Genomic DNA, 17360 nt, shown 5'->3' with positions numbered 1-17360 from the left:
GCACGAAGAAACGAAGAAGATATTTGACATCTCTCCTCAATATGTCAGGTGCTGTTTTGATTTTAGTGTTCCATAGATATATAGCAATGCGTTTGCTATCAAAATAGATAATGTAAACAAATAATGACTTTATAAATGGATTACAGGTCGAGGAATTGTTCAGTTCGTAGTAAAAAGAGCTAGTAGATTGAGTAATTTCATAATGTCCCAAGAAACTGCCAGAGTTCTTTCCATTCAAAGTCATGTGGTTTCGGGATATGTTGGAAATAAAAGTGCCGTATTCCCCATGCAAGTATGATATGTTTTATATCTTTTTTTACACGAAGAACTAGTAGATTCCATATTTTTCTATAGTTTAGTTATAACAATTTACGGTTGATCAGTTCTCAAGGATGTTAATTAGATTAATTACGCTCGTGATAAAACTATTTAATGGCTAGTCGTGATAAAAATATTATTCTTTATTCCAGTTGTTGGGAATAGAGGTGGATTTTATAAATTCTGTACAATTTTCGAATCATACAGGATATAAAATGTTTAAAGGACAAATTTTAACAGAAAACGATTTATCAGATTTAATTGATGGTTTGAATGCTAATGATTTAGATGTTTACACTCATTTACTAACGGGTTACATCGGATCTAAATCTTTTTTACACCAGATTCTTAACGTTGTAGAAAATTTGAGAAAAAAGAATCCTAATTTAATATACGGTAAGGTTTATGGGGAATTTCTAAATAACAAATATTGTTTAATAAGTTGTTTTTTTTTAAGTTTGTGACCCAGTTATGGGGGATAATGGTCGTTTATATGTACCAAAAGAATTGGTTCCTATTTATAGGGACTCTGTAGTGAAATTAGCTAATATTATAACACCAAATTTATTTGAATTGCAATTATTAACTGATGTTAAGATAAATAATAAACAAGATATTTGGGAAGCTGTTACAATTTTACATTCTAAAGGTGTTGAAACTGTGGTTATATCTTCGGTTGAAATCCCCGAACTACCAGGATTTTTGTGTGTATTTGCGAGCAGAAATACTGGTAAGATTAATTTTTTTTAGTCTATTAACAAGTTTTTAATACAAAAATTCAAAAATAATTGTTAATTTCAGGTATATAATTGTAAAAAAAATTAATTAATAGTTATTTTATTTAATCTTTAACAGAAATTTATATCAACAAAGCTAAAAAATAATCAAATTTGTTTAAATAAATAATATTTACTCGTTAAATCAAGATTATGATGTTAATTTTTTATTTGTTCAAATTATCAAATGGAAATTTTTCTCTGTACCTTGTGGAAATCGTGTTTCATTACAAAATTATCAGGCAAAACAGAAATTTTTTAAGGGTTATCTCACTATAAACAATTATTAACTTGTACTTTAGAAACACACATATTAAACACAGAATGAATCAAAAATAAATCGTCGAAAAAAAATGGTTATTGCTACTTTCTCTTGTATGTTCTCTGATGATTATTTTATGTTTTATTTATAAAAAAAATATAGTCTATAACTATCTTTTTTCCATTAATAAGCATATTTTTTCGTTAAATTTCATAAAACGAATTAAAATATTGTGAGATTTTTTACGGTATATACAATATTTCCGCTATATACAATATTTCCGTTGCACAGCTATATACAATATTTCCGTTGCACGTATGTTGTTTTAAATATAAATAAGAAGTTACTACCGTAAAATAAAAAAAAAATAATTAGAGGATTTCGAAAAAAAACTATTTAATAAAATATATATGAATACAATTGACAAAACACTTTAAAAATTACTAAATAACTGGAAATGATTATCGACATTTTTAAATATGGTAACTGTCACAGAATTGAAAAGAATAGAACTTGATGTTGTTTGTTACTATCTCTTTTTAATATTAAGTGATCATCGTTACCTTATTCCCGAACTACGATTCTGGATCAGGTAGATCAGCTGATTAAAAATTTAAATTTAGATTTATTTAGATATTTAATAATAGATAACCGTACACAGGAAATTGATAAACGTTAAAAAACTGATATATTACTGTATAAAAAGGATCTTATTGTATGGTTATAACCCTATAGCTTCGTTCAGTTTTACATTTTGATCACTCATATCGCTATAAACGTCAATGTTTTCGAAAAGCTTTTACGTGTTAGGAGGAAAGGAAGGAATATAAAAAGTTTGTCTGTACTTTTACGATAACAATCAAATTGATTGGATTTTTATTGATTCAGCTTCAATTTATAATCAATAAAAATCAGTTTACAACAATTCTTATTTTTAGTTATTTGTTACATAAAATAATAATTTTTCAGTTATCAAGTACACAATTAAAATCAATTGTGTAAGTAATAATACATTTATTTGTAAACATATTTAATTAACCTTGTAATTCAAATCGAATCATCAAATTAACGATCTAAATTTCGATATAATTCAATATTGAGGTTAGAATGTTCAAGTTTATGTAGATTTAGGAAAATAATATGTTGGATATAAAAATCAAATATATATATATATATATATACAGTGCTTTTCAGATAAAAGTATCCACCTTTAATAACTTTTGTAATACTGGTATTTAGAAAAAATCCAAAAACACGTCAATTTATGTTGGAAGGGGCAAGCATTATGGCTTATTTAAACTTACTGGAAAAGCCACCCCCTCACCCCTAGCAGCATCCCCTTTATTTTTTTAAATTACTTTTCATATTTTTTATGTAAAATTTGAATACTCCTCTTTGAGCTGATTTCAAAAATGTATAATACTTGTAGGTTAAAGTGGTTAGTTTATGAGATAAACAATTTTTCTTTTAAGAGCACAAATTTTACTTATTATTTACTTTCACCTTATTTGCCTGTACTAAAATGGGTTGTACAACAGTTCAAAATCTTTAATCTTTTTAACTGTGCTATTTATTATGAAGTTACAATAAGTGTTCAAAATGAGTACCATTCACTTCCATACAATGGTATAATCTATTTTGAAATGCCTCTCTGACATTGCTTAATACGGCTGGATTTAATTGTCTACATTCATTTTCTATCCTCTCTCGTAAATCATCCAGAGATTGTGGTTGGGTAGCATAAACTTTTGTTTTTAAATACCCCCATAAAAAGAAGTCTAGGGGTGTTAAATCCGGTGACCTAGGTGGCCACTCCATCATCTGCTTTTATATATATATATATATATATATATATATATATATATATATATATATATATGTCGAAAAACACCGATGTATTTTCAATATTTTAATGTTTGTTAGATGTAGTATTTGTTTTTACTTAAATTTAGGAGGAAAAGATGAACGGTATTGTATGGAAATCAAAAAAATTCCTATGAGTTTTACCGGTTCCGGAGATTTATTCGCAGCTTTAATATTATCTTGGATGCATAAGAGTAACAACGATTTGAAAGAGTCTTTGGAAAACACCATAGCGTCGTTACACGCAATATTAGAAAGGACGTTTGAATCTTGCAAAGGTAAATATATCAAATTCAAAGGAAACTTTATTTGTCCATTACAGTGATATAAAGAAGAAGTAACTAAGTCATTTATCTGGGAATCTAGTTGATTTTTCTTGTGTATAACTTTAATTTTACATAGAAACTTCCCTTTGCTTTGTAACTTTTGTCAATTACATAGGAATTAAGGACAGAACTGTGTAAAACTTTAATTTTACATAGAAACTTTCATTAGGTCTGTAATTTCTGTCATTTACAGAGATATAGAGGGCAGAATTGAGTAACTATGTTATTTAGCTGTGACTTTCGTTGATATGTTTGTATAAAATCCTCATTTTACATAGAAACTACTACTACTAGTTTTGCATTATGGTCAATTATAGTGATCTAAACAAGAAAATTTAGTATTTGTTGTAGTTGATTTAGATGTGACTAGTTGATTCTTTATGTGTAAAATTTTAATTCTACCTAGAAACTTTCACTGGTTTTATAATTTTTGTCGGTTATAGAGATTTAAAGAAGAAAAATGAGAAATCGGGATGGTTGAGTTAATTTTTTTGTGTAAAACTCTTATTTTGCATAGAAACTTCCACTCGATTTATAATTTTTGTCGATTACAGAGATATTAAGGACAGAACTGTGTAAAACTTTAATTCTACATAGAAACTTCCACTAGTTTTATAATTTTTGTCAATTATAGAGATTCAAAGAAGAAAAGAGTAATCGGGGTGATTTAGCTATGGAATTGATCAATTTTTTTGCTTAAATCATTGATTTCAAATGGAAACTTCCCAATTTTGTATTTCGTTTGTAGGTTTAGAGCGAAACGCCCGCAACAAAGAATTGAAACTACTACAAAGCAAACTCGATATAGAACAACCAAAAATTATATTTAAAGCCAATATCGTACCTTGAAACACATTTTTCAATTATTTGTAGTAAATTTTAATTATATTGACAAGTAACTCGATATATTCCATAATTTTAAGTATTATTGGTAAATCTTGGTACAAATATTCAAATAGTTTCATGGAAATTTGTTTGTACAACAAAATTTTCTTGGAAAAGTTTTAGTAAGACCATAAATTTGGTTATTTTCAATGAAATCTTTGGGATATTACAAAAAATTTATAAATAGGGAAACTATAAAGGAAATAGAGAGTGTTGTTAACACTAGGGGCTTCTTTTTACTTTGATCTAGATTCGCCAATCTTTGAACTTGTCTTCTACATAAATACCCATAAAATGTTTTTTTTTTTTAAATAAAACATACATTTAAATCTGTTTTTTATTTTTTTCTTCAACTTACATTACAAAGATTAAAATTACACGTTTTAGAAAAATAAATTAACACTATATCCAAACTTACCCCTAAACGATTACGAAATTAACCAACTAGTACTATTTACATTGTAAAGTACCTGAATCGACGAGGTTATTTTGAATTCGTGGTAGAAAATTGATTTTATACAAGAAAATTTCAAAGTAATCGCTCATTACGCAAATATCGATTAAAATTCGACTCACCCTGTATAAAGTATAACCGAAATTAATATACCATACAAAATATGCGGTAACTACCAAATAAATTGTTTTATATTACATTCAATAAACAATAGAAATAGAAAAAATACTTTCCTGGTCGTAAAAACTGAATAACGAAATAATAAAAATCGTAGTTTATTGAGGTTATGTTAATGTCATTTGTCACAAAGGGATATGACGTTATAAAACATATTGGTAAGCATACTTCCATAATGAAGTAGTTTACCAGAAATGGGCATCTTTAAATTGATCAGTATAACAAAAAGTTGTAAGTAAAAAAAGGGAGAAATCGCGATGACGGAAGGTGGGGAATTATTAAACTGAGAGAAAAGTTAAAAAAAAATGATACGTTTCAAAAAGCTAGTAAACCAGAAAATTGGAATATGAGTGGGCAGGAAATTGAAAAACACGAATTTACCGGAGAAATAATTGAGAGGGAAATCGGAATTTTACACTGGGAAAAAAATAGATTAAATGTCGATAAAAAAATTAGTAAGTGCAAAAAAAAGGAACCACGGTGGGGAAATGAAACAGCTCAATTTAAAGAAAAAAATCGGAGGGAAGAGGAAAAAAGTTACACTAAGAAAAGAAATCGATTCAATTTTGATTAAAAATATAAAAAGTCAAGATAGTGGGAGAAAAAATTGAGAGGAAGGTTGAAAAAAGTTACACTGAGAGAAGAATATCATTAAATTTCAAAGTCAAAAAAGTGAAATTACAATGACGGAGAAGGTGGGAAATTAATAAAAAAATGAATTTCAGGGAGAAAAAGTTACACTGAGAAAAGAAAATGATTTAATTTAGATAATAAAACTGGTAAGTTAAAAAAGGGGGCGATCACGATTAGGGGAGGTGGGAAATTGAGAAATAAATGAATTTAAACAACAAAATACCGAGAGTTATAGCGAAAAAGGTTACACAGAGAGAAAAATATTAAATTTAGCCTAAAAAGTGATCTGTGAAACAGGGTGAAGGTGAAAGGTTAAATTTTGGTTAAAAAAAATTAAGAAACTTAAATAAATAGATGTGAAGCGGCAACAAATGAATTAGAACAAGAAATAAATTAAGAGGGAAGTAAAACAGGGTGAAATTAAAAGAAAAAGGCCTAGTTGGTAGAAATTTATTAGATTTTGAATTAAAAAATGATAATAAAGTCAAAGAAATGAGGAAATCACAGCAACAATAACATACAAGGACAAAAGGGTGTGAGAAAAACAAATATATTAAGGGGGAACGCAAAAAGACGAGATACACTAAGAAAAAAACATGAAGGGTTGAAATTAACAATGATGAAAATAGAATTAGCAAAAAATAATGGAAATTTCAGAAAAATGTATCGGATTTGTTCCCATAAAAAAATTTTTAGTTCAAAAACTTGAAAACCATCAAGTTTTTCCAAAATAAAAATATAAAATTTTGGGAAAAAATAAATGAAAATATCAAGGTTCCGCCAAAACTATTTTTTTTTCTATAAAATTACACAAAGGGCATAAAAGAAAAATGTTAACAAATTCGAAGAAATGGGGAAATTACAGCAACAACAATAAAAAAAACATAAATTAAGAGGACAGTCAAAGTGATAAGTTACACTGAGAATAAAAAATGAGATTGGAACACGTTTCCAACTGTTCCAGATTTCCCAGGACGTTTCCATTTTCCATTCCCTCAACTTTTCTGCCTCCTGGACACGGATTGTCCTGGATTTGGGGATTAAGCAGTAAAAAATAACGGAAAAATCGAAATGGCCTTCTTTTCAGTAGTAAAACCAGTTATTTCTGTAGTTCAACTTAAACACTTCAGGATAAGTGGGGTCAGATATTTGCTAGTGTTAAAGAAGCACTAAAAACCATTAGTGTCCTGTGTACTCCTTTGTCTAAAGGATAGTTCATCAAATGCAGGCCAAATTAATGAAATCTAGAAACCACTGCAGTGTGGATTTAGGTTTTTGTCCAATTTTGAGCAAGATAAGGGCTGCAAGTTCCTGACTAAAAGTTGGCACCCCTGGATTGGAATGAACATTAAAAAATTGGTACTGGAATCGAAAATAAAAAATAGGAGACAGTGAAGCGAAACATTTCCCATAATTTCTACTGAATAATGAATAAAAACATCCCGAATACCAAATACGGTAAAAAATTGGTTTCCTAATTATTTTTTTTGCAACTTTTGTACTCAAAATGAAAAAAAATTGTCTAAACGATAAAAAAAAATAAAATTAGACGTACATATATAAAATAGTGCTTCGAAGCTTTCATTTAACCATCACATCACTTAATACCACCGCGTTATCAACACTTCCGACACTAATTCACTGTAAACTTGGACTATCCGTACCGCTGCTGTTATTATCAGCCGCAGAATTCGACGCTAATGTCGAATTTTTACTACCCTTCTTCGCCGATTTCGATAAACTGGCTATTTCTTTGAGAAGACTCGATATTTTGTTATTCAAATTATCAACTTTATCGTCGTACTCCTTCTGGAGGTTCTTCAATTTTTGCCTGAGTTCGTTTTCCGTCGTGAAATTGCTCGCCTTCAATTCGGTTATCTGAAAAAAATCAATTTTAACATAAAACTAATAAATGAATAAAAAACGTCAATAATTCACCGTTTTATCTTTATTCAAGAGCTCGGAGTTTTTTTGAGCTAGTTGCTTCGTTAAACTGGCGATTTGTTCTTTGAGTTGAGTCATCGCGATCACGTGATCCGAACTGTTCGGATCTAAATCACCTCGGACTGGCGCTCCGGAATTGTTGCGAGCTATTTTGTTGGGGGTTACGTCCTCGGGGGGCGGTATTTTCGTAACATCCGGTCGATTCGGACGTTTGCTGTGACTCCTCGGCCTGTCAAAAATGACATTAAACTAAGAAATCTCAAAAAAAATACTATTAAATGGGTCAGTTGAGGACGACAAAAGGTTTAGATGTTCTTGGACATTGAAATTAGTTAAAAAAAAAATTGGGATAATCCGTACTTGTGGTGGGTCACGTCCTCGGGGGGCAGTATTTTCATAACGTCGGCTTGTCAAAAATTATATATTAAACCAGGAAATGTTCAAAAAATTATGTTAAATGAATTTGTTGAGGACAAAAAAAAGGTTTAGATGTTCTTGGACTGGCTATTCTGGAACTAAACGAACAAAAATGGCTAAAAACAGGATAACAATTTGTATTTTTCTCGATGACAATGGGCAGTACCACAAATTGCTTTTGTTTTACAAGATTTTTGGTGTTAGAAGTCTTTCTGTCGACTTACGTCCAGTTTATCTACCAAATTTAGTTCAATTAGACTTCCTGGAAGTATAAAATGTCGATAAAAACATTTTTTGATACTATTCATGACATTGAGAAGGTAGATTATGTAATGAAATGATTTTATATTATTTTATTTGCATTGATATTTGTGTTAAACAAACTTCAAAATAGCGCGTATGAACTTTAAATCATGAAAAAAGGGTAGAAATTACAAAAAAAATTGATAAGAAATCAAAATTAATCCAAGAAAATGAAAATTCAAATCATGAGATTCAAAATAGGGTTAAAACACACCCATACAATAATTTTTTTTGAAAAAAAATTCCTGTATCTGACAACGAAATTGGGGATCAGTTTTTTTTTTTGTAGATTTGTATGCAATTTGCGATAAAAATCAAAATATTAGCAATAAACAATTCATACCTTAGCATAAAAATGTCTTATATGCCAGATTTTGAAAAACAATGTTTTATATACAACATTGATTCTCAAAGTAGTTCAAATGTTCCCATAGGAAGTTCTATGCACATTCCCATTGTCGAAATAGATTTAACCGAATAATGAATGATTGGCAGCTCAGAACTAATTAACCAACAATACAGAACCAACAAACGGGCAGTTCAAAACAAACTAAACGAAATTTAGAACCTAATCTTTTTGGGGTATCAAAGGGGTGATGTCAACATGCCTAAGAAGCACTGCTAAACCATTTTAGAATGGATAAAACTAGAAAACAATTGTCAAAATGCGTACCATACAGACAAAGACTTTTCAATCAAAGTCATAATCAATTACCACCAATTTTGAGTCGATAAAGATCTTCAGCAAGTTCAAAGGTAGTACAAGAAGCTGAATTTGGGCATTTTTGGACCATGACCATACAATTAGCAATAGAAGCAACAAACCAAACACCTCGTTAATACATTCTATTTGATAACCAAATGGCCTTGAAAGTCTTAAAAATTATTTAGTACACATCCAAGTTACCATGGAAGTGGACACAACAGAAACAAAGTAACCAACCCACCAGGTTATACCCAGCAATGAAGAAACAGGAAGCAACGGCTCAAAAATTTGGACAATAGCTCTACTATCGCCTCATATAGAAAAAGAAACACTCCAAGATTCAAGTAATTCAAAATATTTATAACCACATCAAGTTTGATGCTCCAGATCTCCAGGAATGACTTAAACTGAAAGTAGGTCTTCTGAAAGGTTTCTGAACCTTCAAATGCCACCTCAAGATGATACATGTGGCAGAGGTCAATTGCAGTTGCCGTGAGCAAGCCATAGAGCATCTACTTTCCGAATGTATTAGCTATTTGGGCAAAAAACTTGTTGGAGTAGTGCTCATACCTTAGAAAATGAGAAAAATAGGAATCTTAGGGAGGAATCTATGTATTTTGGAGGCATAATAATGACATGTAGAATCACTAACAAAATACATTTTTAGATATATGAATAGAGGGACTAGAAAACCAAAATGGCTACCGAAAGAAATTACAATCTTTAGTTTTGGGAAGGGGACCCACCAAAATCAGTAATATTCCAAATATAGTTCACAAGAAAAAAACTGAAAAAGTACAAATATAGAAAAAAAATCCAAGTTTTCGATTTTTTTTACTAAATTATTCAAATAAAATTCAATATAACCACAATAAAATCATTATCTGTAAAGAGAGTCGTTCAAATACTAGAAAAATATTTGTTAAATTACAAAATATTGCTCGTCAGTAATTATTAATAAATAAATAATAAAATTAATTGATATTTTCAACTTTTGAAACGTGTAATGACCATTAAGGACCATTTGGACAGATCCCCAAAATAAGCAAATTAAAAAAAATTTCATTATGTGCAAATAAACGGCTGATTAATTTACATTTGTCTTTATTATATAAATTAGTCAAACACTTGGTTTCGACCTAGAATGTAATTAGAAGGGAAACTTTGATAACAAAATGATTATTCAAGCTCCAAACCTAAAAGAAATTGATATTAATAGAAAAAAACAAGTTTTTTAACAATTGTTTGTTTAATCCTTGTGTTTACGACAACTCACTTATCCTTATGTTTCTTATGTAAATGAGCCATTTTTAAATGCCTTCTCTCCGCATCCCCCTGTTTAGTCTTAGCTAAAGCCCTTTTGAAGGAAAGAGTGCACAACCAACATAAAAGCTTGCCGTCAACCTAAAAATATGAAATGGTACAAATTGAGACATCTCCATATCTTTAATACTTCACCTTTTTATCATCGTCATGTCTATCGAAAGCGCATTTTTGCTTGCACTGTTCGCAGTTGACCGGAGGACCATATTTTATTTCAGAATTTGTACACCGTTGACATTTATTCCCGATGAACGCCGCTATGATGTTGCAATACTCGCAGGCAGTCGGTTTACCATAAGATTTCACGTTTTGTTCACATTTTTTACATATTGTACTTGTACTGCCTTTAGAAGTTTGTTGAAATTCTGAACGACAATAGGTGCATTTAACAACTGGAAAAGCCCCGCGACACTCCTAATTGAACAAAACAAACATTTTTCTTTCGCTAAACGACTTCTCTTTACAAATAGTTCACATTTTTAATGTAAAAAAGATCTTTTATATCAACGTTATGAAGGTTAGGTTTCAAACTTACTTTGCACAGTTGTTGACCTGGAGATAGATCTTCGAAAGGATGACGAGTAAAACAACGAGAACACGCAAACAATAACGCAGCACTCATTTTTATTCGATACTAACAAAGCCGTTTTACTTCGATAAAAATGCCAACGCCAAACCGAATGACTTATGACAAGAACGACCTCTAGCGTGTGACATTTCACCAACTTAATATCAATAAATACTCTAAAAAACAGTCGTGCCAAATTCATTTTATTTAAATCAAACTGACAAAAATGGGGCTCGATTATTACGGAATATTACAAATTCCACGACATAGTACAGATTTAGAAATAAAAAAAGCGTAAGTAATACAACTGTGACGAGGGTTATATTAATAGATTTATTTCAGATATCGAAATTTAGCGTTAGAATTTAATAAAGAATTATTAACCAATACTCATGCTCAACAAGTATTCGCTTTAATTGGAGAAGCGTACGATGTACTATCTGACCCAGCTAAAAGGGCTGTTTTTGATCAATACGGAGAAGAAGGGTTGAAAAGAGGCATCCCAACGGTTGATGGTTGTTTTCCCGCTTATCGATATCATGGAGATCCCATGTTAACTTATAAGTAAGTCTATTTATTTTATTTTCCTACATATTTATTCATTTTTCTTTTACGAAGAAAATTCTTTGGTACCACATCACCATATGCGGATTTATTAGATGTATTAAAAAACCCCCCGGCGCTTTACCAACTAACGGACGGTACTAAATGTGTAAAGAAAAAACAAGAACCTATAAGACACCCTTTATACTTGACCTTGCACGAAATTTATTTCGGTGGCGTGAAAAAAATGAAAATCCATCGATTGGTATTCGTAAATGACGAAAGAACCACCACTGAAGTTAGAGAGAAGATTTTGAATGTTCCAATTAAACCGGGAATAAGACAAAAAACGGAAATTGTTTTTCCCGAAGAAGGGGATCAAAATCCGGCAACAATACCCGGTAAATATTAAATTTGTTTTCCAAACTGAAAAAAAAATCATATAAAAATTTTAAATCCTCTGGTATATATTGCATTTCTAAAATTTAATCTCTTCCGTTTCCCCTAAATAAATCACGTGATTCAAAATGGTGTTCATTGTCAAAACAGCTGGGCGTGAATGTATTTTTTTAGAATATTTTCGAATTAATTTTATTTTGTTTTAAATAATTTTAAAATGGACAATGAATATTTTTTTATATATTATTGTTACTTCATTATATTTTTTAATACTTTTACAGTAAATTTGATAGATAAAAACGTAAACATGTGAAAATAGTTTTAAGCGATTCTCACCTTTATTAGTTTCAGTCTAAATAAAATTTTTATTACTAATTTCTTATATTCTTACTTCGTTTTTTGGTCACTTAACTTAATTTTGGTCAAAAACATAAATACGATTTAATAATCTTGTTTACTTTCATACGCCATATTGGAAAAAATTATGACAAGTTAGACTAAAGGGGTATTTACACTGTTCAAGTTTATTAAATTCAATTTTTATGTAATTTAAATTAAAAAGGAATAAAACTTGAGTTAAAAAGTTGCAGAGGGATACAAAAAATCTTCTTTATGTATTGCAAGTAGTATGTCCGACATATTACAAAAATTTTTTTCGTGTAAATGAAGAAGTTGAATTTCAAAATCGGCAAATGAGATACTTTAATGCGTAATTTTTTTCGTTTCACATAACATTAGAAATAACTTTATGATATCTAGCATCTGAGAATTAATTAAAAAGTTTAGAATGTATGTACAGAGTAGCAAATAATTTCATATTTTTCTTTACTTTATATGTAAAATATTTAATTGTCACTATTTTTGATACCAGTTGTTTATTTTTTACTTGTATATAAAAAAGTTGTATTTGTTTCAATTCGCTTTTATCTCATTCAAACTCATTTAATTTAATCATTTTAGTTAAATAGTGTAAACGACCCTTAAGGGTTTCAATAAACGATAATGAATTTCGTATTTTTAGGTTATGTTACTTGATGTTAATTGTTTTTGTTTATAATTTTAACTTTTTCATAAATGAAAGTTTGTTATTTTTTACTTTTCGTGATAAATTTGATAGTTTTAAATCACTGCAAATTATTTTTAATTTAGTTGAATTATTGCATGAACGTAAGTAATTGCATTTTTTTACTGATCATATATCTAATTCTACTGAAAATCTATAAAAAAAGTGCAAAAAACTAATAAAAATATATGAATTTTTCATAATTTTGTTCTATTTGAGTTATTCAAAGTTAAAATTTCCTATTTTTTTGTTTTTAAAATCATAAGTGATAATTTTGTATAACGATTTAAAAGAAATGCACTTACCTGTTGTTAATTCTTATAAAAATATCACTTAACTATAAAATTCGAGCTTAAAAGTCAGTGTAAATACAAAAAAGCGCACAAAAAAATCATTAAAACAGAAAAATAAACGCGTTTAGAAACATAACCTCAAATAAGGAGACTTTTCTCAAGGTATCGGGAATTCTATTTCAGCCGATGTTGTATTCATAATAGAAGAGAGGACACACGAAACTTTCGTTAGAAACGAAGATGATTTGATAATGACTGCGAATGTTTGTTTAGAAGATGCACTTTTGGGAACCACTGTAACCGTCAACACAATCGATCACAGGATAATAAGAGTCCCGATAACAGACATTATACAGTGAGTAACGATGTTAATTGAAATAACGTTGAAATTAGATTGTTATTAAGAAAAATTGATATTTTTTAGGTTAGGTCTTTCTTTGTAGTGTTGCGTGATTTTTTCTTTTTTCTTTATTTTTCGTTTTTTTTGTCGATAACTTTTTTAAAAATGTTCGGAAAAATTGCTTAAATTATTATATTTGATTGTTTTGTTCAAATTGTTCGTTTTTGTATGTATTTTTTCGAAAAAAATTGGGTAATTTTCGAAAAAAATGACCAAGTACAGTTGTCGTGGAAAATTTTAAAAAATTATGGTACAAATTTTGATTTTTTTCTCATATTCGTCTTTGAGGTGTCAAAAAATGGAAAAAAAACCATTTAAAATGTTGATTTCTCGATTTTTTATAGATAAATTTTTCAAGAATGTTGAATATTTCATGAAAATTGGATAAATCATGATATTCAATCGTTTTTTTTCCAAATTGTGCGTTTTTAATGTATTTTCCGGAAAAAAAAATACGATAATTTTCAAAAGTGTTGAACTTTCGTGGAGAAATCGGAGGATTTTTCGATATTTGAATTTTTTATGGTCCAAAAGTATCGAAATTTTGGTTTTTACCCCATTTTTATCTTTGAGGTGTGAGAAAATGGGAAAAAACATTGAAAATGTTAATTTTTCGGTTTATTATTGATAACTTTTTCCAAAATGTTGAATAATTTATAAAAATTGTTTTTTTTTCTTCAAATATTTCGTTTTTTATGTATTTTCCCTTAAAAAATACGATAATTTTCAAAAATCTGGAATTTCCGTGGAAAAATCGAAGAATATTTTGGTTTTTGACTTTTTTATTGGCCAAAAGTGTTGAAATTTTTGTTTTTATCCGATTTTTGTATGAAGACATCAAAAAATCTGAAAAAACCATTGAAATTGTTGATTTTTCGTTTTTTTATCGATAACTTTTTCAAAATGTTTAATAATATGTAAAAAATTTTCAAAATATTTTATTCGATTAATTTTTTTTTCAAATTGTTCGTTTTTTATGTATTTTCCCTTAAAAAAAATACGATAATTTTCAAAAATATGGATTTTCGTGGAAAAATCGGACGATTTTTCGATTTTTTAATTCTTTAGGTGCCAAAAGTTTCGAAATTTAGTTTTCTCTTTTATTTTAATTGAATCAAAAAAATTAACAAAATAATGGAAAATATGTATTTCTCGATTTTTTTTAAATCAAAAATTGCGTGGAGCTCCCTTCCAAACATTTATTGAAACGATTTTCAGTCCGGGCTACGAAAAAATTGTGGAAAACGAAGGAATGCCAATTTTAGAACAATATCCCTATAAAGGAAATTTGATAATTAGATTTAATGTTACTTTTCCAAAATATTTACCGAAAAATTGCAAGGAAATGTTCAAAAAGGGTTTCGATTTGTGCAAAATCGAAGGGGGCAGTAGTCAACATGAAGTTATCAATAAACTCGTATTAGCAGACAAGATTCTCCGCGTTGATCCTGATGAATGTTTACCTCCGACAATAAGAACCACTAATTATTAATAAAATTTCAATATCGATGTAAAAGTTTGTTGTTTTTAATAAATAATTAAAATAATTGTTTGCTTTTATTTAAAAAAATATATTTTCACAAATTCAAAAACAGAAAATGACAAATTTATAAAGAAAAACGTAGAATTTCTATGCAAAAATGATGAAATTTTAACAAAAAATGAAAAATTAAGAAGGAAAATGATAAAACATCAAGCAAAAATGATGAATTTCGAAGAAAATTATGAAATTCTAACAAAAATGACGAATTAATAAGGAAAATCATGAAATTCTAATAAAAAGTGATGAATTTTGAAGAAAAATGCTGAAATTCTAAGTAAAAATGACAATTTTCGAAGAAAAAAGGTAAATTTAGAAGAAAAATGATGAAATTCTAAAGAAAAATTATAAATTTCGAAGAAATTCTAACAAAAATGACAATTTTATAAGGAAAATGATGAAATTCTAACAGTAAATGATGAATTTTGAAGAAAAATGATAAATTTCTAAGTAGCATGACGAATTTCCATGCAAATGACGAATTTCTATAAAAAATGATCAACTTATAAAGATAAACGTAGAATGTTCAAAGAAAATGATAAATTTCATTAAAAAAATGACGAATGTCTAAGAAAAATGACAAATTTGTAAGTAAAATTATTTATCTTTAAGGAAAACGATGAATTTCTAAGGAAAATGATGTATAACTTTCAGAAAAGCAAATATGAAATTTCCAAAAAATTATGATTTCCAAGGAAAATGGCGAATTTCTAAGGAACATGATGAATTTCATACACAAATGATGAATTTTTAAAAAGAATGTCAAATTTTCAAGGCAAATGACGAATTTATAAGGGAAAATGTGGGATTTATAAGGAAAATGTGGAAGTTATAAAGAAAATAGTAAATTTCAGACAAAATGATGAATTTTCAAGGGAAGTCACGAATGTCTAAGGAAAAACAAAATTTATGTAATAAAAAAACTTTTTTCAGTTTCAATATCATTTAAATCAGCAAAAAATTAACCACGCACTCTTCAAAAATCACAATATATCAAAAAATACACAAAAAAATATGTTTTAATATTTTCAGACTGACATCTGCTACCTTTTCCTTTCACCCTTAACAGTTTTACGCTTTTCTTTCTTTTCTTCTTTCAGTTGCTTTTGCTTTTCTCTGGAAGAAAGTTATACACTTATTCAAAGCAATTATACTCTTTATATTCAACAACCATCACAATTATATTTAAAAAAATGCACGATCTATTTATATAATTAAATGGTTTATGACGCCCCAGAAATATATAAAACAGTAAAAAACTAATAATAAAAAAATTACCTGTCTTCTTTATCTTTCTCCTTTTTTTTCTGACTATCCAATCGAGCTTGTTCTCTTTTGAGTTTTTCAGCTTGAGCTACAGTTTGAGCATTCGTATTTTTCTCCAATGCCCCATCATTAAAACCTGCTGTATGTTCCTCAACATCTCCCTCTTCGTCAGTCATTTCGCTATACTGGGAAAGAATGGCTTCTCTAATTTTCTTCTCTTCAGCTGTATATTGTTTCTGTTTGGTGGTAGCTAGAGATTGAGATTCCAATAGTTTAGCAAGTTTCATATTTACGTCCTCACTAGACAACTGTTTGGTACATACTTCTTTTGGTTTAAGATTTTGCCACTGGTCCAATATTTCAGTGCAGGTTTTCATTATATCTTTTTCCTGTAACAAAAAGAGAGTATTAATAAAATAATTTAGAAATTTAAACAATAATTTGTATACGTAAAGGTTATTTTTTTAAAACTTACGTTTTCTAATATTTCTGTAAGTATTCCTCGTACAGCGTCACTTTTTTCTTCCGCAGTATCATCGCTATCGAGTATTCCTTGTATATAAGATCCAAAAACTGTTTCATCTGTATTTAATTCCTTTAATTTTTCTCTTAACCAATTCGAAAAATCCTCAATGGCTGCTGCCATTTTTGGATTTGAACGAGATTAAGCATTACCAACTAATTAATATGTACGAAAGGGTCACCAACTTATAAACTAGATAAGTCAAATTTTTTTCGTAGATAAATTATAATTTGTAATTTTAAAATAAAATTCCTATAGTAATACTTGATGCTATTTCATAATTCAATAAACTATTTAAATTTTTCTTATTAAAAATATATATTTTTTTTTGTTTGGAATAATTTTATGTCAAAGATGCAGCGCCTCCATTATGTCAAT

General features: G+C 28.6%; 4 protein-coding genes across 5 annotated transcripts; 2 read left to right on the top strand and 2 right to left on the bottom strand.

Annotated features, from left to right (window-relative positions):
* Positions 1-25: 25 nt before the first annotated feature.
* Positions 26-4763, top strand: LOC130446402 (uncharacterized). The gene is made up of 5 exons (XM_056782647.1): positions 26-292; positions 471-714; positions 776-1048; positions 3309-3497; positions 4294-4763. Exons 1-5 carry the CDS (start codon positions 203-205, stop codon positions 4392-4394), a joined length of 897 nt encoding a protein of 298 aa, XP_056638625.1. The 5' UTR covers positions 26-202; the 3' UTR covers positions 4395-4763.
* LOC130446401 (protein FAM76A) lies at positions 4754-11104 on the bottom strand. The gene is made up of 5 exons (XM_056782646.1): positions 10923-11104; positions 10523-10801; positions 10341-10468; positions 7633-7867; positions 4754-7572 (listed from the first exon to the last, which is right to left on the bottom strand). Exons 1-5 carry the CDS (start codon positions 11007-11009, stop codon positions 7333-7335), a joined length of 969 nt encoding a protein of 322 aa, XP_056638624.1. The 5' UTR covers positions 11010-11104; the 3' UTR covers positions 4754-7332.
* A 36-nt stretch (positions 11105-11140) lies between these two features.
* On the top strand, positions 11141-15659 carry LOC130446399 (dnaJ homolog subfamily B member 13-like). The gene is made up of 5 exons (XM_056782645.1): positions 11141-11249; positions 11298-11519; positions 11574-11899; positions 13437-13608; positions 14872-15659. Exons 1-5 carry the CDS (start codon positions 11182-11184, stop codon positions 15143-15145), a joined length of 1062 nt encoding a protein of 353 aa, XP_056638623.1. The 5' UTR covers positions 11141-11181; the 3' UTR covers positions 15146-15659.
* LOC130446403 (coiled-coil domain-containing protein 43) lies at positions 14254-17252 on the bottom strand. Of its 2 annotated transcripts, none has more exons than XM_056782650.1 (3): positions 16935-17139; positions 16472-16848; positions 14254-14499 (listed from the first exon to the last, which is right to left on the bottom strand). In XM_056782650.1, exons 1-3 carry the CDS (start codon positions 17103-17105, stop codon positions 14436-14438), a joined length of 612 nt encoding a protein of 203 aa, XP_056638628.1. In that variant the 5' UTR covers positions 17106-17139; the 3' UTR covers positions 14254-14435. The 2 variants fall into 2 exon arrangements, with proteins under 2 accessions (XP_056638628.1, XP_056638626.1); XM_056782648.1 differs by lacking the exon at positions 14254-14499 and adding an exon at positions 15204-16309 and having other exon boundaries at positions 16935-17252.
* Between the last annotated feature and the right edge of the window lie 108 nt (positions 17253-17360).

The sequence above is a fragment of the Diorhabda sublineata genome, chromosome 7 (genome assembly GCF_026230105.1).
Source record: "Diorhabda sublineata isolate icDioSubl1.1 chromosome 7, icDioSubl1.1, whole genome shotgun sequence".
Lineage (NCBI taxonomy): Eukaryota > Metazoa > Arthropoda > Insecta > Coleoptera > Chrysomelidae > Diorhabda > Diorhabda sublineata.
The sequence above is the reverse complement of the archived record's forward strand: the minus strand, read 5'-3'. Positions and strand labels throughout refer to the sequence as shown.